This window comes from Giraffa tippelskirchi, chromosome 13, assembly GCF_054371585.1.
Source record: "Giraffa tippelskirchi isolate mGirTip1 chromosome 13, T2T-mGirTip1v1.2.pri, whole genome shotgun sequence".
Classification (NCBI taxonomy): domain Eukaryota; kingdom Metazoa; phylum Chordata; class Mammalia; order Artiodactyla; family Giraffidae; genus Giraffa; species Giraffa tippelskirchi.
Genome location: NC_137287.1, coordinates 106601419 through 106629085, shown reverse-complemented (window position 1 = coordinate 106629085; position 27667 = coordinate 106601419). Strand labels below are relative to the sequence as shown.

At 50.0% G+C, this 27667-nt stretch overlaps 3 protein-coding genes across 7 annotated transcripts in view; 2 read left to right on the top strand and 1 right to left on the bottom strand.

Moving 5' to 3' along the window:
* Nucleotides 1–2552, top strand: part of LOC145533154 (fer-1-like protein 4) — a 38296-nt gene extending 35744 nt beyond the window's left edge. The window contains exons 41-45 of the mRNA XM_081559938.1: nucleotides 368–466; nucleotides 708–949; nucleotides 1609–1889; nucleotides 1987–2087; nucleotides 2202–2552. Of these exons, the coding sequence (XP_081416064.1) occupies nucleotides 368–466; nucleotides 708–949; nucleotides 1609–1889; nucleotides 1987–2087; nucleotides 2202–2394 (916 nt within the window). The 3' untranslated portion in view covers nucleotides 2395–2552. The remainder of the gene's footprint in view (nucleotides 1–367; nucleotides 467–707; nucleotides 950–1608; nucleotides 1890–1986; nucleotides 2088–2201) is intronic.
* A 1597-nt stretch (nucleotides 2553–4149) lies between these two features.
* Nucleotides 4150–17603, bottom strand: ERGIC3 (ERGIC and golgi 3). 3 transcript variants are annotated; one of them, XM_081560005.1, is made up of 14 exons: nucleotides 17477–17603; nucleotides 17258–17328; nucleotides 17057–17144; nucleotides 16726–16845; nucleotides 12007–12100; nucleotides 10988–11153; nucleotides 10783–10840; nucleotides 7269–7283; nucleotides 6579–6610; nucleotides 5700–5796; nucleotides 5559–5623; nucleotides 4733–4869; nucleotides 4601–4656; nucleotides 4150–4389 (listed from the first exon to the last, which is right to left on the bottom strand). In XM_081560005.1, exons 1-14 carry the CDS (start codon nucleotides 17562–17564, stop codon nucleotides 4310–4312), a joined length of 1167 nt encoding a protein of 388 aa, XP_081416131.1. In that variant the 5' UTR covers nucleotides 17565–17603; the 3' UTR covers nucleotides 4150–4309. The 3 variants fall into 3 exon arrangements, with proteins under 3 accessions (XP_081416131.1, XP_081416132.1, XP_081416130.1); XM_081560006.1 differs by lacking the exon at nucleotides 7269–7283 and having other exon boundaries at nucleotides 16726–16879; XM_081560004.1 differs by lacking the exon at nucleotides 7269–7283.
* Nucleotides 16658–27252, top strand: LOC145533166 (uncharacterized). Of its 3 annotated transcripts, none has more exons than XM_081560014.1 (7): nucleotides 16658–16864; nucleotides 23775–23910; nucleotides 24884–25249; nucleotides 25481–25659; nucleotides 25812–25943; nucleotides 26078–26129; nucleotides 26949–27252. In XM_081560014.1, the coding sequence occupies exons 2-5, from the start codon at nucleotides 23887–23889 to the stop codon at nucleotides 25933–25935; spliced, it is 693 nt and encodes a 230-aa protein (XP_081416140.1). In that variant the 5' UTR covers nucleotides 16658–16864; nucleotides 23775–23886; the 3' UTR covers nucleotides 25936–25943; nucleotides 26078–26129; nucleotides 26949–27252. The 3 variants fall into 3 exon arrangements, with proteins under 3 accessions (XP_081416140.1, XP_081416139.1, XP_081416141.1); XM_081560013.1 differs by having other exon boundaries at nucleotides 25740–25943; XM_081560015.1 differs by lacking the exons at nucleotides 16658–16864; nucleotides 23775–23910 and adding an exon at nucleotides 24646–24749 and having other exon boundaries at nucleotides 25740–25943.
* The last annotated feature ends 415 nt before the right edge of the window (nucleotides 27253–27667 follow it).

The following is a 27667-nucleotide window of genomic DNA, read 5'->3' as shown; positions in this document are numbered from 1 at the left end:
CATCCCCACTTGGTGTTTCTCTGCAGACTGGCTCTCTCCACTGGCACAGCACTTCAGCTTGTGGTGGCTCCAGATCTATGCCTGATGCTTTGGGACTCACATTTTCAGGGTCTTGATTCCAAATTTACGGGAGGGAAAATCTCAGTGACCCAGCGTGTGTCAGCAGACCATTCCTGGTGCCATCCGCAGTGGCTGGAGTGGTCAGTGATACCTGGGGCTGCCCCTTCAAGGGACCACAGACATCTGATCATCCGGCTAGGCACACTCCAGTTGCTGAGTGTCAGTGGCCCTGGCCCAGGTCCTTCCTGCAGCTCCTCCCAGGACCCCTCTCAAGAATCTAAAAACCCTGCCCCAATACATTCCTCAGCTATGAGCTCCGAGTCATCATCTGGAACACAGAGGATGTAGTTCTGGATGACGTGAACCCGCTCACTGGAGAGATGTCAAGTGACATCTATGTGAAAAGGTAGGCCTGCAGGCCGAGCCGGGCACATGGCTGTGTACCAAGGTGAGACTGCGAACAGGGGCTTGGGTCCTGGGCTGAGCCAGAGCCCTGCCTGTCCCATGCGCCCTTGATGGCATGGGGAGCTGGGTGGAGGGACCAGCCTGAGGGTGAGCAGAGGGGCATACTGGGTGAGGAGCTGATTCTGGACTCGGCCCAGCACAGATGCCCACTCTCTTGGCCTCTACCTTTTCCCTGGTCCCAGCTGGGTGAAAGGGCTGGAGCACGACAAACAGGAGACAGACGTTCACTTCAACTCTCTGACCGGGGAGGGGAACTTCAACTGGCGTTTCGTGTTCCGCTTTGACTACCTGCCCACGGAGCGCGAGGTGAGCGTCCGGCGCCGCCCTGGACCCTTCGCCCTGGAAGAAGCTGAATTCCGGCAGCCGGCCGTGCTGGTCCTGCAAGTCTGGGACTATGACCGCATCTCTGCCAACGATTTCCTTGGTACTGCTGAACTGTCCTCCCACCTCCACCCTAGCCCCGATTTCTGCCCTCATTGCTCTGCCCTTGGCCCCTGGTTTCCCTACTCTAACCCAACCCTGAATCCTGGATTTCAGATCCAAGTCACTAACTTTTGCTTTCTGGCCTAATTTATTGAATTTATTCAGTCCTGAGCATCATAACCTCTGTTCCCACCCAGTCTCCGACTCAGTCCTCTAATTTGACCTGAGCTCAGGTTACTCTGGCACTCCAGCTGTTAGTCCCTGCTGTGTCCCATAGGACAACCTGCTGACATTTGGGCTGCGGTGTGTGGTCCATAGCTGTGGCCTGACCACCACATCCTAGCTCCTTCTTAAAAATTATTTATTTGTCTTCGGGAGGTGTCATAGTTGCTGCAGCTGGGACTTTTGTTGCAGTGTGCGGGATCTAGTTTCTTGACTAGGGATTGAACCTGGGGCCCCTGCATTGGGCGTGCAGAGTCTTAACCACTGGACTGCTATTCTAGCTCTAGATACCTTGAGTTCCATCTCCCAGGATTCGGTCAGCCATCAGTCACTTTCTAGCTCTGGGGTCTGCTTTCCTTGGAGTCACTCTCAGGGATGGGAGTTTGGCTCAGACAGACCTCCTGCTCCTGCCTAATCCAGAGCGCTCTGGACTTGCAGGATCCCTGGAGCTGCAGCTACCGGACATGGTGCGAGGGGCCCGGGGCCCCGAGCTCTGCTCCATACGGTTGGCCCGGCACGGGGCCGCACCCAGGTGTAATTTGTTTCGCTGCCGCCGCTTGCGGGGCTGGTGGCCAGTAGTGAAGCTGCGGGAGCCGGAGGACGAGGAGCGGGAGCAGCGGGAGGTTCAGGCTGGCAAGAAGAGGAGGAAGAAGAGGAGGAAAGGCCGGCGGGAAGACTTAGAGTTCTCGGACTCAGGAGGCAATGTCTACATCCTCATGGTGGGTGTGGTGGTCCGGGCAGGAACAGGGGTGGGGGGGGGTTGGGGGTCGGGCCTGAGCCCACCCAAGAACTTGGCTTCTGTCCCTTCTTTTCCAGGGAAAGGTAGAGGCAGAGTTTGAGCTGCTGACTGTGGAAGAGGCTGAGAAACGGCCAGTAGGGAAGGGGCGCAAGGAGCCTGAGCCCTTGGAGAAGCCCGAGTGAGTGGGGCGCAGGAGGCGGGGCCACATCCGGGGTAGGGGGGTGGGGGTGGGGGTGGTGGAGGAGACAAGCCAGGGTTTCCTCCTCATCGGACACCACCTGCCCCCCTGCAGCCGCCCCAAAACCTCCTTCAACTGGTTTGTGAACCCGCTGAAGACCTTCGTCTTCTTCATCTGGCGCCGGTACTGGCGCATCTTGGTGCTGCTGCTGCTGCTGGCGCTGATCACCGTCTTCCTCCTCCTCGTCTTTTACACCATGCCCGGGCAGATCAGCCAGGTCATCTTCCGCCCCCTCCACCGCCCCTAACTCACTGTGGACACTCATCCCGTAATGCCAGCTCCTGCCTCCTTCCCACCGACAGGCAACCATCCTGGGGTTCCCCCATTTCCTCTGCCCAAACCTTCCGGGGAATGCACTCTTGTCACCTGCACACCCACGGCAGATAATAAACAATGCTCCGGGCAGACAACAGAGGTGTTCCTGGGTGACCTTGGGTGCTGGGGTTCACTGGACTAATACACAGGATGGGGGGGGGTTGCTGCCCACATGGCCCTACTGCCAGGAGGAATAGGACCCAGGGGAGGTTCCCTGCTGAGGGGGCCTGGCCACTGAGGTGTCAGGCCCTGTGAGCAGCCCTCCTGCCCCTGCCAGTGCCTGATCTGCTAACCTGATGTGCTAACTCTGAGAGTAGGCAGGTCACTTAGTGACAGAAATCCCAACCCAAACTAGCTGAAGCAAAACGGGACTGTTCTGGCTTCCACAGTGGTAATTCTCAGGATGTGGTGGGTTTCAGGCGCTGTTTGTCACAGGATTCAGACAATGTCACCGAGACTGGTTCTCTGCCTCTGAGCCTGGTGCTGCTGTTCTCAAGGGAAGCTCATTTACGAAGACGGTCTCTCCTTGGAAGTACAGGATGGCTGCGGCAATCCCGACTCTCCCCATGCTCACATCCAGGAGGAAAGAAAGATTTCCTAGTCCTGCTGGAGCCTGGCTCCTTCTGGGTCGCTGGGGCCAGTGGGGACGGGGCATGCTGACTGGGGCCCTCCCCTGGAGCTTAGAGTGGGAGATCGACCCTCCTCAAAAATCACACGAGCTGACGGGGTAGGCAGGGAGGTTCCCAGAGGAAACCTAGGATACTGTTAATAGGGGGAATGGCTCCTGGGCGACCAAAAAAACAAGACTCACTGAAGTTGACAACATCAACTGCAATTTATAGACAAGTGCCCACCAATAACATGTCAAAGGTCAGAGCTCACAAGTGGCCATGTCAGAGCTGGGTCTCATGTCCATCTGCCTCCAGTTTTGTGGTCATTGCTCTAGTTTGCTTCTCCCCCCTACTGTCTTATACTGAAACTCCCCGAGAAATGATCAGCTGAACTGACCAGCTTTTAAAATCCCTGGTTCCCCGGGCTGTGCAGTAGTGAGGTCTTACGGTGGTTCCCCACACATCTGAAGGGCTCTAATAGAAAGCCCTGACGCGGTCCAGAGCCGAGGTCTAATGCTAGCCCTGTTAGCACCACTACCTTCCCTCCCCGTTTTTCAGTTCTGTGTCCACCCAGAAAATTGCAAAGGACCTGGCTGGACCCACCCTGGACACCAGGAGCTAGGAGGGGCTTGGCACAGAGCAGGGTCAGTAAGCAGGACAGGATCAGGTGATTGAGCCCAGGGTGGCAGGGAGGGGCCCCAGTTTTAGCCACCACTGCGGGCGACAAGCCCCAACCCACACACAGGGCCCATAACCAGCAGAGTCAGAAACTCACAAGCCTGGGAGCTGCGGTGACTAGAGGAAGCTGGATGGAAAGCTAAGATGGAAAGTTCCATCTTAGCCCTGGGGCTGAACCCAAAAGGCCCGAAGACCACAGTGGGAGGACTGACGACAGGGTTGTGGGGTGGACATCAGTCTAGTTTGAATAAAGTCCTATTAAGCCGGGGATGTCCACTTGGGGCCCCCAGAGCCACCTGCTCTGATCTGCTAGTCCTGACTGCCTTCAGTAAGTGGCTGCAATGAGGAGTTGTTCCCACACTCCAGCGAGACCCAAGAACCACACGGAGACCAGCGAGTATATCACAGTCAATAGATTCACCAACAACCTGGAGCTGCAACCGCCTCTTTGAGTGGGGGTGGCATGAGGTGAGGGAGTAGGGTAAGAAGAGGCTGGGAAAATGACCACAAAGTCAAAGAGAAACAGGAGAAAGAGGGAAGGGGTGGGGAGACAGACAACTATGTTGTCTTCCCTAGATCAATTTTCTTCTGGATGGCTCGAGCTGAGTGGTAGATGAGCGAGTCGATGAGTCCGGCCACTGGGGAGAGAGACCAAGGCTGGCACTGGCCCAGGTGGGCCCTTGGTTTGACCTCCGGGCCTTGTCACCTGACTGGCCAGGTCAGCATCTCCTTCTGGCCCTTGAAGTGCCCCTCCTCCCTCAACCAAAACCCAATTGGGGGGAGGGGGTGTCAAGCTTTCTACTCCCCACCACGCCCTCAACCCCAGACAGACACCCCAGAGCTTCTGACCTGTGAACATGCCCCCGATGATGGCGCACACGCCCGTCAGGAAGTGTGTGAAGGACCTGGCAGAAAGGCAGGGAAGGTCAGCAGGCACCCTGCTCCCTGCAGGCCCAGGCCCCTCCCTTCCCCGGCCCTCACCTGTGCTTCTCTGTCAGCTTCACCATCATGGGCGAGAGCTCGTACAGCACGAAGACTCCGGGAAGCCCCTGATCGCCCATCAGCCCGTTGGCGACCTTCTCATGTCTGGTCACAGAGAACTGATTTGTCCTCAGCACCTGGCACAGGAGGGGAGACTGGGCCAGGGCCAGGTCTGTGACATGGCTCCCAACCCCACAGTCCTACCCCCTGCTCCTGCCCCTGGTTTGGCAGCGCCTTGACTGTGTGGAGGAGAAAGCGATGCCCCGTGCTGGAATCAAACACTGCAAGGCCCAGGGACCACCTCAATGCCCTCTCGCAGCCTGACCATCCCCGCTTTCCCTCCAGGCACCAGCTCTTTACGGGTTACCAATCCCAGCTCCATATGGTGGACCCTCTCAGTGGGGGAGAACAGCAACTCTTCAAGGCTGCGCCATGAACCCCAGGCAATGCTAGGCCTGGCATCTTCTCCACTCAGTCCTCACACATTCTACCCGTCTGCAGAGACGCTGCTCCACAGGCCACAGGAGAGATAGGAGGGAAGGGCATGGAAGGGTCAGCCTGGCTAGTTCCTGGCCAAGGGGAGACCGTGGGGGACAGAGAGGCAGAGAGTGTACATGGGAGGAGTGGATGGCAAGTAGAAAAAGTCCTCTGAAATCTGACAGCCTGGGGCCTGAGCTCTAGCTATGGGGCAAATCACCCAGCCCCCTCTGAGCCTCAGCCTGTCACCCATCATATGGGGTAAGAGTAAGCTTCACATCCCAGGTTGAAGGAATTCCCGGGCTTGGTACCAGAGGGTGCCCTGAAGTCTGGGCCCCCTCGGACTCACCTCTCCGTCTACCTTCATGTACACCGTGGGCACCACCTTCACAAAGTACTGAAACATCATGGAGGCTGTGGGGAGAAGAGGGCACTGGGCGTGGGTGCGAGCAGGGCTTGGGCCGCTGGGCGCTACCTCCCGGGCTGGTACCTTGGGGTGCCGTAACGTTGGTGTGGTCCAGGGGGTTCACAATGCCCGGGTAGTCCTCCCCAAATGACAGGTGCCGGATGTAGTGGGTCATGTTGATCTGCAAGCAACACCAGCGCCTGGGCCTCCGAGCACTGGAGGCTCCGACAGGCCCCACCCTCTCAAAGGCTTTTCACACAGGGGCACCTGGGTCTGGGGAGTGGGTATGCGGAGATGGGTTTTCCCTTCGAGAACCTGCCTGAGACAGGCACCCCAACCCCAACCTAGGAATTCCTTCCTCAGGGTCTAGGGGCTCATGGGGCTGCAGAGGTTGAGGTTCTGGCTGCACCCACACATGAGACAATCAGCACGGGCCCTTGATGGCCGGTACTGGCTTTGCCCAGAGGCCTAGGCTGGAGGGGCCCTAGATCTCCCAGCTCCCTGGCCTGTTCTGCTCCTGTCGAGTCAAACAGCCACTAGAGGGATCTTGTAAAAACTATGCAAATCTGATTCCATTATGACCCTGCTTGAAGTAAGCCAACAGTCTCCCACCGCTCCGGAAAGAGACCAGACTCCCCTGAACGGCACACGGCCTGTCAACCCTCCAGGCTCATCCTCAACCAACCACACAGCCCTGTTTTTCCTCAGAAATGCCCCAACACTCCTGACCTCACTCCAGGCTCCCTCTGCCTGAATGCTCTTGTCCAAGCCCATCCCCCATCTCCAGCCTATGCAGACCTCAGTTCAAAAGTCACACCAGTGATCCTCACACTGCACCCCTGTCAGAACATGGTTTATTTTTCTGTATCTGCTCCCCCATCCCAGGATGTCTCTACAGAGAATGAAGACAGCAACTAGGCCTCCACCTCCATCCGCCCTCCATGGTTTCCACCTGGTACATACGTTGTCAAGGCCGAAGCTCTGCAGGTCGTGGACTAGGAGAGAAGGGAGAAGGTGTCAGCAGGGGAGCAAGCTCTCCAGACCCTTACCCGGGCCTCCCCACTCCTCCTGCTGGACCGTGACCTGCCTGGCTCGTCTTCCACCCCTCATTCACTCACCAACCCGGCCCTGCTTGAGGGCAGCCAGAGGGCCCGCTGCGGGCCTGCATGCGAGGTGAGAGTTCATGCCCTCTACAGGGCATATGCAGGGAGCCCTTCATGGGCACCACTCCAGGCCTTTGCTCTCACCAAGGCCCAAGGCCCTGCAGCTCAGGAGATAAAGCCCATTGACTCAGGTCTTTCAGGAACTAGAGCCAATGGGCCAGTTACTGAACCCCAAAGCAAGGTGGGACTTAAGAATGTCGTCTAAGTTCTTTCCTGGCCTCCTCTGCCCCCACCCTCAAGCCACCAAAGGGAACCCAGCAGGCACCCTACACCCCCTGTTCCAGAACAAGTTCCTCCTGCCCTCGAACCCTGATCCCTCCTGCTACAAGGAACTCCAGCTAATGGATACACCCACCGCCTGCTAGAGTCACCCAGCCGTCAGGCCAGAGAAGGCCCCCCTCCCAGGTCCACCCACACCCACCCCCCTTCTTGGGAGGGCAGGCTGCTCCAGAAATGGAGGCTTGGCTTCCCTGGGGGTAGGGCCACTTACTCTCCACAGCGTGTACTGCAGCATGGGGGAGAGAAGGAGAGAGAAGGGAGGAAGAGAAAAAAGATTCAAAGCTTCACAGCGAGAACTACAGAGCAGGGCACGTGGTAGAAGGGGGCAGCAGATATTCCTGTCTCAGTAGCGGGGTCTGGACTCAGCTAACAGGCCTCCTCCCGGTCCCCTCCTCTGGCCAGAGAAGAGTGCAAGGGGGCTTGGGGCAGAACTATGGTAGCCTAGGAAGAACAAAAGACCTAGAATTCAGAGGGTCACTTTCCTAGCTGTGTGACCTTGGGCAGGTCACCTGTTCTCTCTGAGCCTTGGTGTTCTCTGCACAGGGCTATCTTGAAGACCAGGTAGGATCTAAGATAAACTTTACAATCTTCCCCTCTCCTCCCCCAAATCAACACGATGTCAGAAACTAGCTTCCAGGCCTTCAGTTCAGCCTCTGGCCTTGGGCAGCTGTAGCTCTGTGTTTGGAATATCCCTCGAGGGTATGGGGGACCCTTTGCCCTGGGCTCCCTGCTCTGACAACAGCCAGAGGGAGAAGCAGAAATGGGTCGCCTCTCACTGAGTGCCCGCAGGCCCTGTGCCCACAGAACCACATTGATTGTCTTCCTACAATCCCAGTGAGACCACCTTCCCTGGCCCCTCCAGTTGCAGCTGCCTGCCCCAGTGTTCAGGCACATCCTCGCAGACTGCCTTGAAGACCAGCAGGGCCATCTTCACTGAGCCCGTTACTTCTGTCCTTTGTTACCAGGCAGCTCAGGACTGCCGGGTCATCTCTTGTCCCCTGGACTCTTACCACCATGTGGCTCTGTATGTTCCCGAGTACAATCCTGACTCCCATCCCTTCTAGGTCCTTCCACACGCTCTGTTACTCATCAGCAAAACACCGACATCTCCAACCTCCACACCTCTCTCCCCCTCACACTCTGGCCACAGCCCAGCTTGCCCTTGCAGCCCCCAAGCAGTGACTACTTCTCTTCCACACCTGTCCTCCTTCCTGGCCTTAACAGAGGCCCTCCGTGCTCCTTGATGCCATTTCTAGATCACTTCATTTCCCTTGATTTTTCCTAAAAATCTCAGGTCTGCAGCTCACGGCACTACACCACCTTCCATCCCCATTTGTTTAAATCGCCTGGAGACCTACACAGAACTGCCGGTCAGTCCTCTCATATCGGCGCTCTAGAGTTTTGGCCACTTGCTGTCACACTCTCTTAGACGATGGCCCTGTCACAACTCCTGATGATTTCCATGTCACTCTGCTGCCAACCTACCTGTACCTATGCAGGTCAGCCTTCCCTCCTGTTGCCAAGTTGGGACTTTCTACACCTCTAAGGCACTACATTGTCTTCCTTTTCCTTCTCAAGGACTTCACTCCAGCAAATGTCCCTCTCATCTACAGAGCATCACTTCTGTTCTCTCCACTAGGCAATTTCCGACAGCATATTGACACATGGTTACACCACACATCTTACAAAACTCCCCCTTGATTTCTGTTCTCTCCAGCGACAGGCCCCTCTCCCCCTCCCCTTGAGAGCAAGCCCCACAAGATCTGCCTCTGTTCACCGCTTCCAACTCCTCTCCCGCGCCCTCCTGAACCACTCAGTGGTGCTTCCTGGCCCAAACTACTCTGTTAAGGTCACAATGACTCCTGCCATATTCACAGTAGAACCCATGGTCGTTCTACTTGACGTCCAGAAGCACCTGACACAGTTCTGGAAACACATCCGTCCCTTAGCTTTCAGGATATCACTCTCTGGGTCACACTCTCATCTCCCCAGTGTCTCCGCCGCTGCTTCCTTCTGTCCTCTAATTTCGGGGGCCTGGCGCTTAGACCCCTGAACTCTCCTCCATCTACCCTCACCCCCACCTGAAAGGTGATTCATCCAGTCTCATGGTTTTAAATACACAGATGACTCTAACATGTGTATCTCTAGGCCTGACCTCTCTCCTGAACTCCAGACTTGGAGTGGCCAATTGCTTACTTGACATCCCATTGGTCTGAACATGTTAAAGGCGGCTTTATGTTCTGACTCCAACCGTCTAAACCTGTTCCTCTAAGCCTTCCCTTCTCACTAAATACTAACTTCATCCTACAGAGTCATCTTGACTCCTCTTTTCTTCACCTTCACATCTGTCGGCAACCCCTCTCAGCTCTACCTTTGAAATATCCACGGTCACTTCTCACCACCTCTACCCTCACTCCGGCCCAGCCCCCATCATCTGGTGCCTCAACTGATCACTGCAGCAGCCTCCTAACTGGCCTCTCTTGCCCCTGTCCTCCCACACTCTGTCCCCTCACCCACAACCCCCCAGTCTCCTCCACGAAGCAGAATGCTGCCTATCACAGTTAAGTCAAAGTCAAGTCAGATACGTGCCACTTCTTCAGAGCCCTACAACACCCTCCCATCTCAGGCAAAGTAAAAGCCCAAGTCCCTACAATGCCCTTCCAGGCCCTACATGACAGGGCCCTGTTACCTCCCTCACCTTGTTTCCTAACCATACAGCTCAGCTCACTGTGCTCCAGTCACCCTAACTTCCTCCTTGCACCCTGAGTTCACCAAGCACATTCCTGCCTTAGGGATTTGCATTTGCTATTCTCTCTGCTTGAAACACCTCCCCACAGTCATCCACATGGCCGGGTCCTGTACTCACTTCAGATCTTCACTCAGATGTTACCCATCAGTCTTCCCTGACAGCCTCCATGGAACAGCACACACACATACCATCTCACCCAAGCCTCTCACTTCAGTCATTCTTATCCTGCCTTTTTTGGGTTTGAGTTACTTAAATACATTCTTGATAAACCATATCTTTATATGTACCTGTTGACTGTCTCTTTCTTTACTAGAATGTTCTGAGGGCAGGGACTTTGTTTTGATCGCTGCTGTATCCTTAGCACCTAGACTAGCACATGACTAGACAATCACAATAGGTGATTAGTAAGTATCTAGTGAATGTATGAATGAAAAAAGGAATGAGAATAGATCTCATGTATTCGTCCTTGTGAACAACACTGTAAGGCACGTACTATTTCAGGCCCGTTTTACACAAGAAGAAACCGAGTAGGGCTCACTATGTCCCAATTCAACACAGCCTGAGAGGCAGAGCCTGGGTTCCAAACCAGCTCTGCTTCCGTCGAAGTCTCGCACATGGGTTACTTGACATTGGGGGCTGCCACTTAAACAAGTACCTACCACACGCCAGGTTCCCTGTTATCATCTTTAACCTGCCCAAACACCATAGGAGATAAGTACTATCATTACCACTTTATAGAAAGGAGGAAACTGAAGCTCAAAAAGTGAAGGAGCTTTGTCAAAGTTGCAGACAGCCTGGAAGGTCTAAAACTGAAATCTGAAGCCAGATAGTCTGGCTCCTTGATGTGTGCTCTTAACTGTTTGCCAAACTGCTGCCCTGAAACGAGGGTCTGCTCTGGGCCAAAGACAAAAGAGCATCAGGCAGGGGAAGGGGCCCTCCAACTCGCCAGGCGTCCCGGCTGATCTGGGTTGCTTACCGTGCACGTGGGACTGCTGGAAGCTCTTCCCGGGGGCAAAGTGGAAGTTTCCGGCCACCTGGGGGGAGATGCACTCTCATCCTCCAGCCGCTTCCTCCTTTCCCTTTGTCCTTTGTCCCCTGAGGGCAAGTGTGCCCTCGAGTCACAGTGGACTGGGGCCAACCCACAGCCCAGCTGGCCTGTCCCGCCTCGGCCCCTCCTGTACCTTGTTGACCTCCAGGAAGCCGTACACCTGGCAGCCTTCGTTCTTCTGCTCCTGCATCTTCTGGCTGAAGCCCTCCCGCCGGCACTGCTCAATGGTGTCCGGGTTCTTGAAGGCCCAGCCTCGACGGCGATAGGCCTCTCGCACGTCCTCACAGGAGTTACAGCACCTGAGGAGGGAAGGTGCGGGGGAGCGTCAGAGAGGCACCCAAAGAGTGCTGGTGCCTTGGGAAACAAGGCAGTGCCGCCCACTAACAAAGCCGCCCCCAGCCTCATCCTTGATCATCCAGTGTCCTCCAGGTATGTTTCCTCAGCGGCAGCAGGGCTGTTAAAACATACATACTCCCATTCTGTTTGGGGTGATGAAAAGTTTTAGACTGGATCATGGTGATGGTCACATGGGGCTATGCATGTAGTTAATACTACCAGATGGCACATGTGAAAACAGTCAAAATGATAAATTTCACGTCACGTATATTTTACCTAAATTAAAAAAAAGATTGTAAATACATATTCCCAGGCCCTACCCTAGATCTGCTGAGTCAGGGGTCTCTCAGGGGTCAGGGCCTGAGAAACAAAACAGCAGTTGCCATATGAGGAAGGTTTAAGAACTTGGGCTGGGCCTTCCAATCTCAGTGCTGTACATAGAGAATACATTTATTCCCTAGGTGAGTCTTATGAGAAAGGTGTCCTTTTCACCCCCTTCACAAGGGTTATGTAGTTTGGCCCAAGGACACATAGGTGGCACCCAGGCAGCTGGACTCCAGAAACTACCACTGAGCCAGAACAAGGACCACTTTGACCTTGTTCCCAGCTCTGCAGCCCCCAGGAAGGGCCTGGCCACAGAGCCTGACACCTGACCTGGGATCAGTGACCAAGGCACACAGCTCATCCCGTCTAAATTCTTGGCCAACACCCCCCCACATACACACGACCCAACAGAGGCCAGGGATGACTGACAAAAAGCACCTGATGGGAGCCCTGCTCCCCACCCCCCAGCCTGACCCCCTGACCCTGGCTCACTTGATATCTTCCGTCTCAGCACCATAGCAGCTCTCACAGCGATTAGGGTCCAGGGAATCAGGGTCAAACACCTTCACCTCGACTTTCCCGAGCTCTAAGGGAAGGGCAGAGGCAGGGCCATGAGCCAGGGGCAGGAGCAGTGAAATCCGTACCCCTAACCCTCGCATGGGCTTCCCTGGTGGCTCAGACGATCAAGAATCCACCAGCAATGAGGGAGACCTGGGTTTGACCCCTGGGTTAGGAAGATCCCCTGGAGGAGGGCACGGCAACCCACTTCAGTATTATTGCCTGGAGAATCCACATGGACAGAGGAGCCTAGAGGGCTACAGTCCACGGGGTGACAAAGAGTCGGACACGGCTAAGTGACTAAGCACAGCACAACCCTTGCATGGGCCTTCTGGCCTGTGGCTTAGGAATAATAAACATTGTAACACCTAATATTTACACAGTGCATACTATGTGTCAGGCACTAAGCATTTCCACACATTTGGTATTTCTTTTAATAAAACGTAATATGCTATGCTATGCCATGCTAAGTCGCTTCAGTCGTGTCCGACTCTGCGCGACCCCATAGACGGCAGCTCACCAGGCTCCGCCGTCCCTGGGATTCTCCAGGCAAGAATACTGGAGTGGGTTGCCATTTCCTTCTCCAATGCATGAGAGTGAAAAGTGAAAGTGAAGTCGCTCAGTCGTGTCCGACTCTTAGCGACCCCATGGACTGTAGCCTACCAGGCTCCTCCGTCCATGGGATTTTCCAGGCAAGAGTACTGGAGTGGGGTGCCATTGCCTTCTCCGATAAAACGTAATAGCAATAAACAATAACAATGAATACTAAAGATTAGCTGAGTACAGGTTGCTGTACTTTACACAGTCTCTTTTCAAGCCCACATGACTTTGTGAAGGTGGAGGTTACTACCCCCATAGTAATGAGAAGGTGCTGATGTTCAGAGATGAAAAGTGATTTCACCCAATGAAACACTGTAAGTGGCAGATTTCAGCTCTGAATCCAAAGTGTAAGTCCTTAACCCCCTCGCCCTAGTGCTTGCTCTCAGACTGCTCCCTCTGCACCTGGCTCCCTGCCTTTAACTACCTCACTGTAACCGGTGGTTTCAATATTCAGAACCCTGACTTCTAGTCCTCCAATAACATTTTTATTTTTGTCAACCATCCTCAACCAGCCATTTCCATACTCAGTTATTACCAGTGGTCGCAAACCTTCCAAAATTCAATTTCATATATCCTAATCTTAGATCTTATCCTCTTTTTCCCAGCCCACTCTCTCTGGTACCCAGAACCCACCGATTCTTTGATACCACTATCACCCCTTCATACCCTCACTTCCCTTTTTATTTAAATTCTATGGTTCAAATGGGTAATGAACCGTCTCTTTATTAAATGGTGCTGAAAAAACCAGATATTCACATGCAAAAGAAGGAAATCACACTCCTATTTTACACCACTCGCAAAAGTTAACTCAAAATGGATTAAAGACTTAAATGTTTAAGACCTGATACTGCAAAACTCCTAGGAAGAAAACATAGGGAATGAACTTGATACTGGTCTAGGCAATGATTTTTTGGATACAACACCAAAAGCACAGGCAACAAAAGCAAAAAGAAATAAGTGCTACTACATCAAAAGAAATAGCTTCTGCACAGCAAAGAAACCATTAACAAAATGAAAGGGCAACCTGTGGAACAAATGGAATATTTACAAAAGATATCTCTGATAAGGGGTTAATATCAAAAACATTTGAGGAACTGATATAACTCAATAGCAAAAAACCCAATTTGTCCAATTAAAAATGGGCAAAGGAGTTGAATAAACATTTTTCAAAAGAAGACATACAGATGGTCAACAGGGACACGAAGAGGTGCTCAATGTTACTCATCATCAGGGAAATGCAAATCAAAACCACTAGATAACACCTCACATCTGTTAGAATGGCTATTATTGGTAAAAACAAAAAATAAAATAAGTATTGTCGACAAAGCAGAGAAAAGGGAACCCTTGTGCACTGTTAGTGGAAGTGTAAATTGGTACAGCCATTATGGAAAACAATATGGAAGTCCTTCAAAAAATTAAAAATAGAACTGTCATATGTCCCAGCAATCCCATTTCTGGGTATATGCAAAAAAAAAAAAAGAAAGAAATCACTATCTTGAAGAGATATCTGTAGTCCCATATTGACTGTAGCATTATCCACAAGAACCAAGACATGAAAACAATGTAAGAGTCAATCAACAAATGAATAGATAAGGAAACTGTGACTTGTGTGTCTCTGTGTGTGTGTATGTGTGTATATATATATATATACACACATACACACACATATTTCATATGGCATATATATGTAATATTCCAATATATATATAGGAATATATTGGAATATTATATATTCTGAACAAATTTTTTGGCCAAACCAATATATATTATGTATATGTATACGGGGGTGTGTGTGCTTAGTCATTCAGTCGTGTCCAACTCTTTGTGACTCCGTGGACTGTAGCCCACCAGGCTCCTCTGTCCATGGAATTTTCCAGGCAAGGACAATGGAGTGGTTGCCATTTCCTCCTCCAGGGGATCTTTCTGACTGAAGGAACGAACCTGTGTCTCTTGTGTCTCTTGCACTGGCAGGTGGATTTTTTACCACTGGGCCACTTGGGAGGCTCTGTATGTGTATATATTGGAATATTATTCAGCCATTAAAAAGAAGAATATCCTACCATTTCCAACAACATGGATAAACCTGAAGATATTCTAAGTGAAATAAGTCAGACAGAGAAAGACAGATACTGTTATGGTCTCATTTACACATAGAATTTAAAAATAACAATTCATAGAAAGACAGTAGCTTGTTGGCTGCCAGGGGTTCAGGGGTAGGGAAAATGGGGAAATGTTGGTCAAAGGGCACAGACTTTCACTTACAAGATGAATAAATTCTGGGGATCTAACATATAGCATGCGGACTATACTTAACGATATTGTAAACTTGAAAGTTGCTAAGAGTAGATCTTAAAGGTTCTCACCTCATATACAAAAAAGGTAACTGTGAGGTAATGGCTGTTACCCTACTATAGTAATCATCTTACAATATATATGTATGTTAAATCATGTTGTATACCTTGAATTTACATGAGGCTATATTCCAATTCTATATCCACAAAGCTGGAAAAACAATTCTCTAGTCCACTGCTGTAATCATTCTCTTGCACACAAGCACAGGTCACTTGTTCCTCTCTCCCTTCATCGTACAAGTCCAGCAAAACCCAACTCCTAGCTGAGTTCAGCTCTCCGTGCCTACTTCTTCCTGTGCCTCCCTTAAGACTGCCTGGCAATCCTACTTCCTTGCACTAATTAGTTCACTCTTCCATGCTCTGAGATGACTAATTTATATCTTTTCCTCTCTCCTTAGGCTTCCAAAAGCCCTTCCCCCTTCTCCACTCTTAGCTAATGACCTGGCTTTCAATCTCCACTAAAAAGACAGAAGCAACAGGACCTGGCTTAATCTCAATACCAAACCCACCAACCCACATGCATTCTCTTCCAGTCCCCATCCCACTTCTCTGATCTCTCTTACAGCAAAACTCCTGAAGGGTCATCTATACTTGATGTCTCCACTTCCTTTTCTGCTCTTTGATTAGACTGTCATCCCCAACAGTATCAAAACTATTCTATTCAGTTTCCAGTGACCTCCATGTTGCGAACTCCAACGGTCAGAACAACCCAACCAAGCTGCTTCCAAATTCCTGATCCACAGAAACTGACAAAAACAAATGTTTGTTGAATTAAGTCATTAACTTTTGGGGTTACTTGTTACACAGTAGTGGAGATATATATATTCCCTCACCTCTCTCACCCATACACAAAAATCCTCTTCCTCTTCTCTGGTCATTAAATCATTCACTCGCTCAGACCAAAGCCTTGGAATCGACCTTGACTTCATATCCAATCCTATAGCAAATTCTATTGGTTTTACTGGTGTTCAACATTTGAACAAACAAACGATAAAGCTGACCAACTAAGCAATCTCTAAGGTGTGAAAAAATCAGAGCTTTCAGGAAGGTGTGTTATGGAAGGAAATTGAGTTAATGGAGGTACTGGGAGGACACAGAGAAAAGAAAGGAAGCTAAAGTGAACAACACTCTGAACTAGGCATCATACATGTATTACTTCATTTGACCCTGAAATTCCATGTGGTAGGTACAACTGTTTATCACCATTTAATAGCTGAGGGCACAGACAGCAAGAGACAAAGCTACATCTGAACTCAGGCAATCTAATTCAAAAAACAAAGATTTAAACTTAAGCCATCCTGCATTCCAAGAGGGAAGAGCATTATGGGCTGAAGCCAGTCTGTGGGACGGGGAAGCAGACCACCAAAGAAGCCTCAGTCCACCTAGAGGAGTTCTGCCAAGGCAATAGCACATAGGACCCATCCTCTGACTTCTGTTACTCAACCACAATAGGCAGGGATTGGGGACCTCTGAGAATGACAGCCACGTAGAGTACTCTCCTCAATACACAGAGGCTAGAAGCCAGGATTTCGGCCCAACTTGACTCTTAATGGCTGGGGGACCCTTGGCAAGCCACTTGGACTCCTCTGGGTCCTAGTTGCTTCACGTGTCACTGGGTCAGTCATAGCCCACTTGCCAGAAGGTAGGGCTTGGGCATGTCCAGCTCTGGGATTTGAGATCTGGCCTCTTCCCCCCAAGTTACCATGACGCTCTGCCTCTGAGCTCACGGGAAAGCCATCCTTATCAAGCCGTTTTTTGAACAGGTTGTGTTCCACATCCAGCTGCTGCTCCCCAGCCACATCCATGGCATCGATGCTCAGATCTGGAAGCAGGAGGTCAGGGTAAGGAGCTCCGTCCTAAGGGCAAGGGTTTTGGAGAGTAAGGGGACGCTGAGCTTGTTTTGGGGTGGCAGTGGACTAGGGGAAGGAGGCTGTCCTGGAGTCCAGTCCAGAACCTAAGGCTGGAGCTGTGAACCTGGAAGCCTATCTGAGAACCCTGGCGCTTGCCATTCCCACCCATGGTGAGGTACTCACAGGCACAAGGCATGTGCGGAAAGAGCACATTGATGTTGATCTTCAGTTTATCTCCCCGTGACTTGTCCACGTAGAGTTCAGGATGCACCTGGGGCAGGACTACCTTAGTAAGATTTCACCTCAAGCCTCCCTTTCCCCATTCCATAAGCTCCTACCACTATAACGCCAAGCCCCGCCCACTTACTAGGCCCCGCCCCTTACCTCTGTGGTGAGATAATACTGCAGCTCGGACAGGAACAATAGTAGCATAAGAAGGCCACTGACAATGGTCACTGCAGGGCAGGGAGCGAGGGTCAGAATGGTCTCTGTCCCTCTCCCTCTGCCCCGGCAGGCCGGACAGGTTCCAGGCGCCCCTGCCAACCTCCAAGACACCCCACTCCCCGCGACCCCGACCCCGACCCCGACCCCGCCACGCCCTACCCGTGGCACCCCCGCAGGTCTTGACCCGGAAGTCCTCCAGAGTCTTGGGATAGGCATCGAACTGCTTCAGCTTCCCCAGCGCCTCCATGGGGACCAGCCGGAAAGGGGACGCCAGCGGGCCCGCCCCGGCAGCCTCCCGCTTCCGGCCTGGAGCTTGGGCCACGCCCCCTCTTTCCGCACGCAGGCGCAGCAATCCCCACGCTTGGCCCCACCCCTCGCCGGCGTTCTCACTCAGGCCGCCCCGCCCACCTGTGCTGCCTCTACCTTTGGCGGCTGGAACGGGCACCTGCGGGGTAGTTGAGGGGTGAGGAAGTAAGGGGTTAGGTTTTATGTGGAGCAGAGTGCCTGGAAGAGAATTCCACCGAATGGAGACAGTAATAGCAACGTTCGCTTGCCTTATGCCCGGAACTGCACCTCGAGTTTTACATCAGACTCTTGGAACCTCCTAGAACAGTGGTTTTCACAGTGTCCTCAATGGGCAGCCTCATTATCATCTGAAATTGGTTAGGAATGCAGACTTGTGCCCTGACACAAACCTGCTGGTCAGAAACTCTAGGAATGGCTCCCAGGCGATTTCCTGCAGTTACAGCTTGAGAATCACCTCTGTAAAGTCGGTGTGACTTTTATATCCATTTTTCTCAAGGATAAACTGTGGCAGTGGAAAAGCTAAGTAACTTGCCCTGTGTTTGTGTGTGTGTGTGTTAGTTGCTCAATAGCGTCTGACTCTTTGCTATCCCATAGACTATAGCCGGCCAGGCTCCTCTGTCCATGGGATTCTCCAGGCAAGAATACTAGAGTGGGTTGCCATTCCCTTCTCCAGGGGATCTTCCAAACCCAGGGATCGAACTCAGGTCTCCTGCATTGAAGGCAGATTCTTTACTATCTGAGCCACCAGGGAAACCCAACTTGGCCTAGATGGTAGGAATTAATGGCAGAGCCTGATTCCAACCCATTTCTTCTGGACCTCAAAGTACTCTGGGAGCAAGAGCCTTTGGGGTTGATTCTACCCAAACAGCCTCTCAGTGCTTTTCCTCAACATGGCTAGTGGAGGTGCCTGGCTCAAATCATTTCAGTAGCATTAGACCTGAGCTTCTGGGCTTCCCACGTGGCCCTAGTGGTAAAGAACCCATCTGCCACTGCAGGAGATTCCGGTTCAATCCCTGGGTTGGGAAGATTCCCTGGAGTAGGATATGGCTATCCACTCCAATATTCTAACCTGAAAAATTCCATGGACTGAGGAGCCTGGTGGGCTACAATCCATGGACTTGCAAAATGTCAGACACAAATGAGCAACTAACACACACACACACACACACAGACCAGAAAGAAGGGTTCAGGGAACTGTGGAGAGTCCATAGAAGAAAATTACTGACTCATTGGGTCAGGGAAGGCTTCCAGGAGAAGGAGAAGGGACACAAGCTGGGTGCATTGTGGCAGTCCGACTCAGGAGAAGCTGAGTTCCCCTTTCTGTCTGCAGGCTACAGCCTGCTAGGAAGGGAAGAAGGAGAGTACTAATGGATATTAATTGAAAACTGAAAACATGTCAATTACTGTTATCCATTCTACATCAGCCTGGAGAAGGGAATGGCAACCCACTCCAGTATTCTTGCCTGGAGAATCCCATGGACAGAGGAGCCTTATGAGCTACAGTCCATGGGGTCGCAAAGAGACATGATTGAGCAACTGAGCATATTCTACATCAGAACAGCCCTGGCAAGTCGGTGCTATTTCAAACCCCATTTTGTAGATGAGGAAGCCAAGAGTTGGACTGACATTGCCCAAGGTTGCAGGAGGAGTTAATAGGGCAAAGGCCTGTTCAAGGCCTTATTTTTCTGACTCCAGAGCCTGGGTCTTTCCCACACATTAGCTACCACCACCAAGTGCAAGAGAAGCCTATTCTCAGTTGGATGCCCACCAACAATGTTGACAGAAATTATCCTCTCCTCTCTGCCATATGTCCATTCTATGCCCATTCATGGTTGACTTCCAAGCCCTCCTTCCTCAGTGGGGTTCCCCACTAAACACACTTCTTCACTCCTTCAACATGTATTTCTCAAGCTTTTCTTGTCTCCCCTGTTATGGAATACCATGGTGAGTAACAAAGATGTGGTTCATACTTACTCTTGAGGAGCTTTCAGTGGGGAGTAGGGAGAGGTAAACAACAACAAAATAGAGGTATGTTATATAAACCACTGAACTGTGCTCTGAAAATGTTTACAATGGTAAATTTTATGTTATGTGTATTTTACCATAATAAAAAATTTTTGAAAAAATAATAAAGTAATTAATTAACTACCTAAATAAAGGAGAATGTGCCTTGTACTGTGAAGGAAAAATCAGGGAACTGTAATAGGGACAGTGAAGTGGAGAGACTTTCTGTTTTAGGAATTCTAGAAGTAAGTAGTCCTTTCCCTTCATAGAGTTCTTCTAGGTGACCATGACACAGAAGACACAGGAAAACAAGATACTGACCAGCTGGAAACTTTGCTCTTCACAATATCAGGCTTCCCCTTAATGCTTCCAGTCCTCCCCATCAAGGTGAGGTCCTCTGGCCATGGGAGCAGTTGGATCCTGTACGGGAGTGCCTCACTCTGCACACTGGGTTTCAGGAACAGGGGATCACTGGTCACATGTAGATGCTGCCTAAGCCTGACCAGAGAAGGGGAAGGTTTCAGCCCCTTTCATTGGTTCATTCTGCCCAGTCACAGCCTTCTTTCACCTTACATGAGACACTGATAAATGAACTTTTCCTAAATCATTGAATAAATAAATATATTTGAGGGTTTCCCTGGTGGTCCAGTGGTGAAGAATCTGCCTGCTGATGCAGGAGACACGGGTTCGATCCCTGGGCTAGGAAGATCCCACATGCTGCAGAGTAACTAAGCCCAGCCACCACAACTACTGAGCCTGTGCTCTAGAGCCCAGGAACCGCAACTGATGAGCCCGCGTGCCACAACTACTGAAGCCCATGCACTCTGGAGCTCATGCTCCACAAGGGAAGACACAGCAATGAGAAGCCTGTGCACCACAACTAGAGAATAGGCCCCTCTCACCACAATTAGAGAAAAGCCTGAGCAGCAGCTAAGACCCAGCACAGCAAAAACTAAATAAATATTAATAAAATTATTTTAAAAAGAAATAAGTATATTTGGGACTTTCCTGATGGTCCAATGGCTAAGATTCTGGGTTCCCAATTCATGGGGCCTGGGTTCAATCCCTGGTCAGAGGAAGTTAAACAAAGTGCAACAAAGTTCAAAGATCCCATGTGCTGCAACTAAGACCAGGCACAGCCAAATAAATGAATAGATAAATATTTTTTTAAAGCAATGAAACTGTACAAAATTGTCAGAACAATCACCTTAGGACTCTGGAAATTGACCAAAGGGATACATCAAATTGAGACGCATTTATTCTAGAGAAAGTATCAAACCTCAGTAAGATCAATGAGTTTCATGGTGCATTTTAGACAGCAGCTGTTCCCACCTGCCCCACTCCAGATTTGTGGTGGCAGTCCTGCAAGAGTGGGGATGCCTGTGAGCACTAGGAGCTTTGCCCTTGGAAGGCACTGATTTGATTTGGAGCAGAGTTTGGAAAACACTTGCTGAAGGATGTTGTTGAAAATAATAGCAATCTAGTGGCAAACAATCAAGGAAAATCAACAGTGCAGCAATCCTGAGGTCATGATACTGGTTGGGACAAGCAACAGACCAGTAAGCTAGCCAGAAATTTAACAGATCTGGAAACAAGATAGTTACTGTGGGGTCTTAATAAGGTTTCACGAATCCCTGGTGGTCTGGAAGGCTGCCCACTTGTACAAGCCTATACACATGCTCAGGAGAGACTGGAGAGTGTTCTAGATATCCTGTCATCCCTGGCTGAATGTGAGGTCCGGAGCATGCAGAAAGTTAAAGGGGACGAATCTGTAAACTTCCTGAATTGTCAGTGTGTTCTCCAAACCACATGGAGATCCACTGGTAAAGGGCAGAAGCTTTATTAGCTCAAGATGTTTAAGTATAACTTACAACAAATCAGTGACTGGACCATTAACCTACATTGAACCAAAGTCACCCCTAACCCTTCACGATCCTGGGTTAGGCAAATCCATGATACAAAGTCAGGATCCATAAAATAAATTGGACTCCACCATGATTAAAGCTTTTGCATTTCAAAAGACACTATTAGGGAAAGTTTGTAAACTATGTATGATAATGGACTTATATCCAGAATACATAAGGAACTCTTAAAAATAGTAAGATGACAGCTTAATTTAAAAATGGGCAAAAGATTTGAATAGATATTCACTAAAGAAGACATATGAATGGCTAGCTAATAAGTGCATGAAAAGATGCTAGGCATCATTAGTCATTAGGAAAATGCAGATTAAGACCATAATGAGATACCATCTCCTACTCACTAGAATAGCCATAATCAAAAAGACAGACAAAACCAAATGTCAGTGAGAATGTGGAAAAATTGCAACCTTCATACATTGCTGGTGATAAGTGTAAAACGGTGCTGCCACTTTGGAAAATACTTTGAAAGATTTTTCTTAACTTAAATATAAATGCACGTATAAACCAGCAGTTCCTAGCTGTCTACCCAAGAGAAACGAAAATGCATGTTCCTGCAAAGACTTGTAAACAAATGTTCATAGGAGCACTATTCATAATAGCCAAAAAGTGGAAACAATTCAAATGTCCATTAGCTGGTGAGTGGATAAACACAATGTGATCTATCCACACAGTGGAATACTACTCAACAGCAGGAGTTAACTCCTGGTGCATGATACAATATAAACTTTAAAAATATTATGCTGAGGAAAAGAAGTCACATATGAGAAACTGCATATTGTATTCTTCCATTTATAAAGAAGGCAAATCTTTAGAGAAAGTGGGTTAGTGGTTGTCTGGAATGAGGAGTGGCATCGACTGCAGATGCAAATGGGGATCTCTGAGGGAAATATCCTAAAACTGGATTGTGGTGATGCTTGTACAGCTGTATACATTTATTGAATCATGCACTTAAAATGTGTGAATTTTATGGCATGTGAATTGTGCCTTGATAAAATCGCTAAAATGCAAAAGCAAAGCTAATGTTTTTAACAGGTTATATCTTGCTAGGGCTGGAGAAGAAAGGAATGGGGAATGATTGCTTAATGGGTATGGGGTTTCTTTTTGGGATGATGAGTACGTTCTGGAATTAGGTAGTGGTGATGGTTGCGTTATGGTGTGAATGCCTAAATGTCATTGATTTATTGTACACTTTAAAATGGTTTAAGTGGTAAGTTTTTGAGTGTTTTACAACAGTCAAAAATATTATGTTAGTTCATGTGAGTGAAACACCAATAGAGCTTACTATGCATCTTTTTCTAGATGATTTTTTAAAACCTTTTTATTTTAAAATAGGTATAGGCACATAATAAATTACAAAAATAGTAAAAAGAGATCCCATGTACCCATCACCCAGTTTCTCTTGATGGTATCATCTTACATTATACAAACCAGGGAATTGACATTGACACAATTGATTAGTCTGCAGTCAGTTCAGTCACTCAGTTGTGTCCAACTCTTTTTGACCCCATGGGTTGCACCACTCCAGGCTGTCATCACCAAATCCACCCCTGTCCATCACCAAATCCATCCCTGTCCATCACCAAATCTCAGAGCTTGCTCAAACTCATATCCTTCAAGTTGGTGATGCCATCCAACCATCTCATCCTCTGTTGTCCCCTTCTCCTCCTGCCTTCAATCTTCCCCAGCATCAGGGTCTTTTCTAATGAGTCAGTTCTTTGCATCAGGTGGCCAAAATATTGGAATTTCAGCTTCAGCATCAGTCCTTCCAATGAATATTCAGGACTGGTTTCCTTTAGGATGGACTGGTTTAATCTTCTTGCAGTCCAAGGGACTCTCAAGAGTCTTCTCCAACACCACAGTTCAAACACATCAATTAGTCTACAGAACTTACTCAAATTTTTTGGTGAATTTTTTTTTGGTTGCCGTACTTGGCATATGGGATCTAGTACTCTGACCAAGGATCGAACCCATAGTCCTTGCAGTGGAATCTTGGAGTCTTAACCACTGGACTGCTAGCAAAATCCCCTGGTGAATTTTTTAAAGCTATAAAATACCCACTGCAGATTTTCACTAGTTATGACAACTGTTTTCCTGTTCTCATCCCATGGAAGAAAACATTTTGATTTTTTGAAAAAGTAAAATGATTTCTGACCCCACCCCCTTTATTAAAAGCCTTAAATACAACTCAGTTTTCATTTTGTTTTTTAACATCTTCCATGGGCCAGGGTTGAATTAAGAGAGTGACACTGGAGATGAAGAAGGTGGTTTGGAGACAGAAACAAAAGGACTAAAAATGGATTTGGAAATCATGGGAGAGAGAGAAGTCAAGGATAGCATATGGGTTTCTGGCTTCAGCAAGAGGTGAGTAGAGGAACACCTGCTGAGATACAGAAGTCTTGGGAAGGGTTTGGTTTAAAAGGAGCAACATGAGTTCAGTCTCAGGCTTGTCTGGGGTGACGGGCCTCTGAGACAACTAAGTCAAGGTGCCACAGACTGCCGGGTTTGGGGGTCTAGAGAAGAGAAGCGAGGTCTGAGCCGAAGTTATGCAATTGGAGAGGGGCCATCACTCGTAAATAGTACTTAAGGTTCCCTGTCCACTCTGTTCCTATATCCCATAAATATTTATTAAATGATTAAGTCTTAGGGATTCAGAGGTAAAAAAGGTAATCACGGGACTTCCCTGACAGTCCAGTGGTTAAGGATCCACCTTCCAGTGCAGGGGACGTGGATTTGATCCCTGGCTGGGAAACTAAGATCTCACATGCCATGGGGGCAATAAGCCTGCTTGCCGCAATTACTGAACCTGTGTGCTCTGGAGCCCACGTGCCACAACTAGAGAGAAGCCCACACACCATAATAAAAGGTTCCGTGTGACACAACTGAGACCTGAGACAGCCAAAGCAATATATATATGTATATATATACATATATTTTAAAATGTAAAGGTCAGTCCCTGTCTATGTGGATCTTGCACTCAATGCAGGCAGCTTGAATGTGACAGGATAGGGTGGTGGCTTTGTGCCTGAAGGAGGGAGGTCACAATGTGTACTTTGTGATGAGATCTGTAATATACTCCTTGGCACGGAGGACCCCACTGAGAGCTCAACCTCCCTTCTGTGGGAAGGATAGGGGACACACCATATGTTACCTCTCTGCCCTTACACCTTCCATCCCAGGCCCAGTTGGAGGGCCCTTTGGGGGTAAGCAAATGGACAGAGAAGTGGGAGATGAGGGCTTGGGAGGAGGCGTGGTGTGGAGGTCTGGGGAACCACGGAGGCCCACAGGACAGAGAGTTGGGGGGCTGTCTATGACCTCAGTTCCTCACCCTTCCCAGTCCCAGGTAGAGGAACCAGTTGGCTGTCTGCCACTGGAGCCATCACCTGGGCCAGACATGAGGCGCTGGTGGCAGATTTTTGTCCTGTGCATCTTCTGGATGCTCCTCTTGTGGCTGATGGCCCCCTGCCTGGATCGGAAGACTGACTCAGCACCCCAGGAAAAATGGATGGACGTGGCACCACGGCATGGCAGCTGCCCTTGGTTCAAATTCAGGCAATGTGGCTGCCCATCTGGGAGTCTCAACTACTCTGCCTGCCACCACATGGCTGGAGAGCACGGGTCTGATGCAGGCCATGAGAAGATGAGGGGGTCCCTGATGGGAGCAGCAGAGTCCACGCTCCCTGGTGCTGTGCTCTCGTGGTCGGTCAGTGGTCAACAGTGGGGCGTCCCATCCCGTCGTTCCCCGGGCCCAGGTCACCTCCCACTTTATGTCCCAAACCCCTGCCCTTGGCCCTGACTTAGAGTGCCTCCCATCTTCACAGCTTCAACTCCCGTTCTCCCGATGGAGGTCTCACCCACTCAGATCTGCTTCCCTTCCTCCAGGAGCCAATACCTGGGTCTCGGCCCCCCATCTCCTCCCTCCTGCTGTTTTCAGGACCTGAATGCAGCAAGTGAGCTGGGCAGAGTGTGGAAGAAGCTGCTCAAGGTGATTCCTCGACCTTCAATGAGCCATTTTGATCTCTTCTGTGGGACTTGTGCCCTGATGGGGAACTCGAAGATCCTGCGGGCTGCCAGTCTCAGCAACAACGTCAACCAACCCAGCATGGTCTCCAGGTGGGCCTCGAGGAGAGAGCAGGGGACTGGACAGCCAGACCTGCCCCCAGAGTTCTTTCAGTTTCTACTTTCTTTCTCAGGAAGAACCAGGTTCCTGTTCAGGGCATTGAGATGCTGGGGAACCGAACCACAAGATGCTCCGTCTCCCACAGGAATGCCAGGGGCCAGGGTTCTTGGAGGCAGGTGCTGCTGCTGCTCCTGCAGCTCTTTGATCTCGCGTGGACTTCAGATGCTCTGAGTGAGGAGGTGGTGGTCTGGGAACCCAGACATTCTTAGTATGGCAGGTAAGGAAAAGGCACTGCAGTGGATGACAGAGAGGCCTCCAAGGAGGCCTCTACTGGCTTACTAGGGGCACCTGCCAGACCTACCCAGGTCTCAGGGGCTGCTGAAACCCCTCCACTTCCTAATTCTTCCTTAGATTTCTGAAGGTGGTCCAGTTCCCTAGTAGAATGGAAGATAGAAAAGACCAGGTAGGGGTTCGACAGGTGGGAAGATGTGGTTGTGGGCTGCTGTGGACTGGGACCCAGGTTGGCCACCTCCCCTTCCTCTCCTGGTGATCAGCCCCACCTTCCTCAAGTACAACCGGGGCAACAGGCTGAATTAGAGGGTCACTCTCTATCTTGGGGGCTCGTGGCTCTGTTCTGTGCCTTACATACCTGTGACCCAGTTCAAGATTCTTGTCCTTTCCTCACTTAAAACTTTTCCCTGCTTCATGGATTCCCTGGTGGTCCAGTGGTTAAGACTCCACACTTTCAATGCAGGAGATGTAGGTTTGATCCCTAGTTGGGGAACTAAGATCCTACATGCTTTGTGGTGTGGCCAAAAAATTAAAACAAAACAAAACAAAACTTTTCCCAGCTATGCCTTCAGCACAGAGACTAAAAGCTTCTGCCTAGCTTCTTCCAAGACCCTGTGTGGTCTGACCCCTCGCCTCCCCTCATCTCTCCCAGGCTCATACCACGGGTTTTTCAGTTCCCCACACATGCCATCTGACTCGTGCCTTTTCACACACTGCTCCTTCTGCCTAGAATGTTCTCCTCTTGTCTTTCCAAAGAACCTTCTCTTCCTCCAGTATGATGAGAATTGTATGATGCTCTTTTCTGGGGTCCAAGGTCACACTGTGTGCTCAGACTCTGTCTTCCCTGGGGAAGGTGAGCTCCGTTCTCCTAGCTTCAGGAAAGGTGGTGTTGAATGGAGGATCATTCAACACCCTCAATGTTGAATGAAGGGCGGTGAGATGAAGACAAGATTCAGACTGCTGATGCATACATCCCTCTCTCATCCACTAGTATTCCTGCTTTGGATCTGGATCAGAAAAGCAAAGGAGGTGGTCCCCTTACTGGGAGGATGTTAATCAAACCAACAGAGATTCTGTCCATGCTCAGCAAGAAGCAGAAATGAAGATCAGCTAGAGTGGACAAGCTCGCCATTCACACAAGTCCACACAAGTCCTTGTCCTTTGAGCCTGAATGCAGGGGAGTCTTGGAGTTGCAGCATTAGCAGCAGGACTCGGGATGTTCAGGGATAAAGGGCAAGAGGAAATTGTATAGTGATCAGTCTGGTACTGAATAAAATCCTGGCCTGATTCTCCTACTTTCAAGGACAATGTTGACTTTCGTAGCTCAGGGACAATATTTACATTAATTTCTCTGCCCGGTCTCCTGGATCATTCAGGTATTGTAAATTTAGAGCCAACTCCATACAAAGTGCAGGCCCAGACTGAGTCTTGAGAGAAGTCAATTTCCCACTGGACGAAAGAGACAAGCTTCCTTATATCACCCTATGCTGGGTGGATGAATTTTTGCAGGGGGACCCAGCTTTTCACCAAAGATTCAGCTCTTTGAGGTTCCCAGTGTTTTGTGGGGGCCTCCGTTCTGATTCTCTGCCTCCCCTGGGATGAAGTTCCTCTGCCCACATGAGCATTAAACTTCTAAATTTCTGGGCAACCCCTTAGGCATCTTAAGCGCTCCCCGTACTGTTTTTCAGTTCTCTTTTCATTTCTGGCATC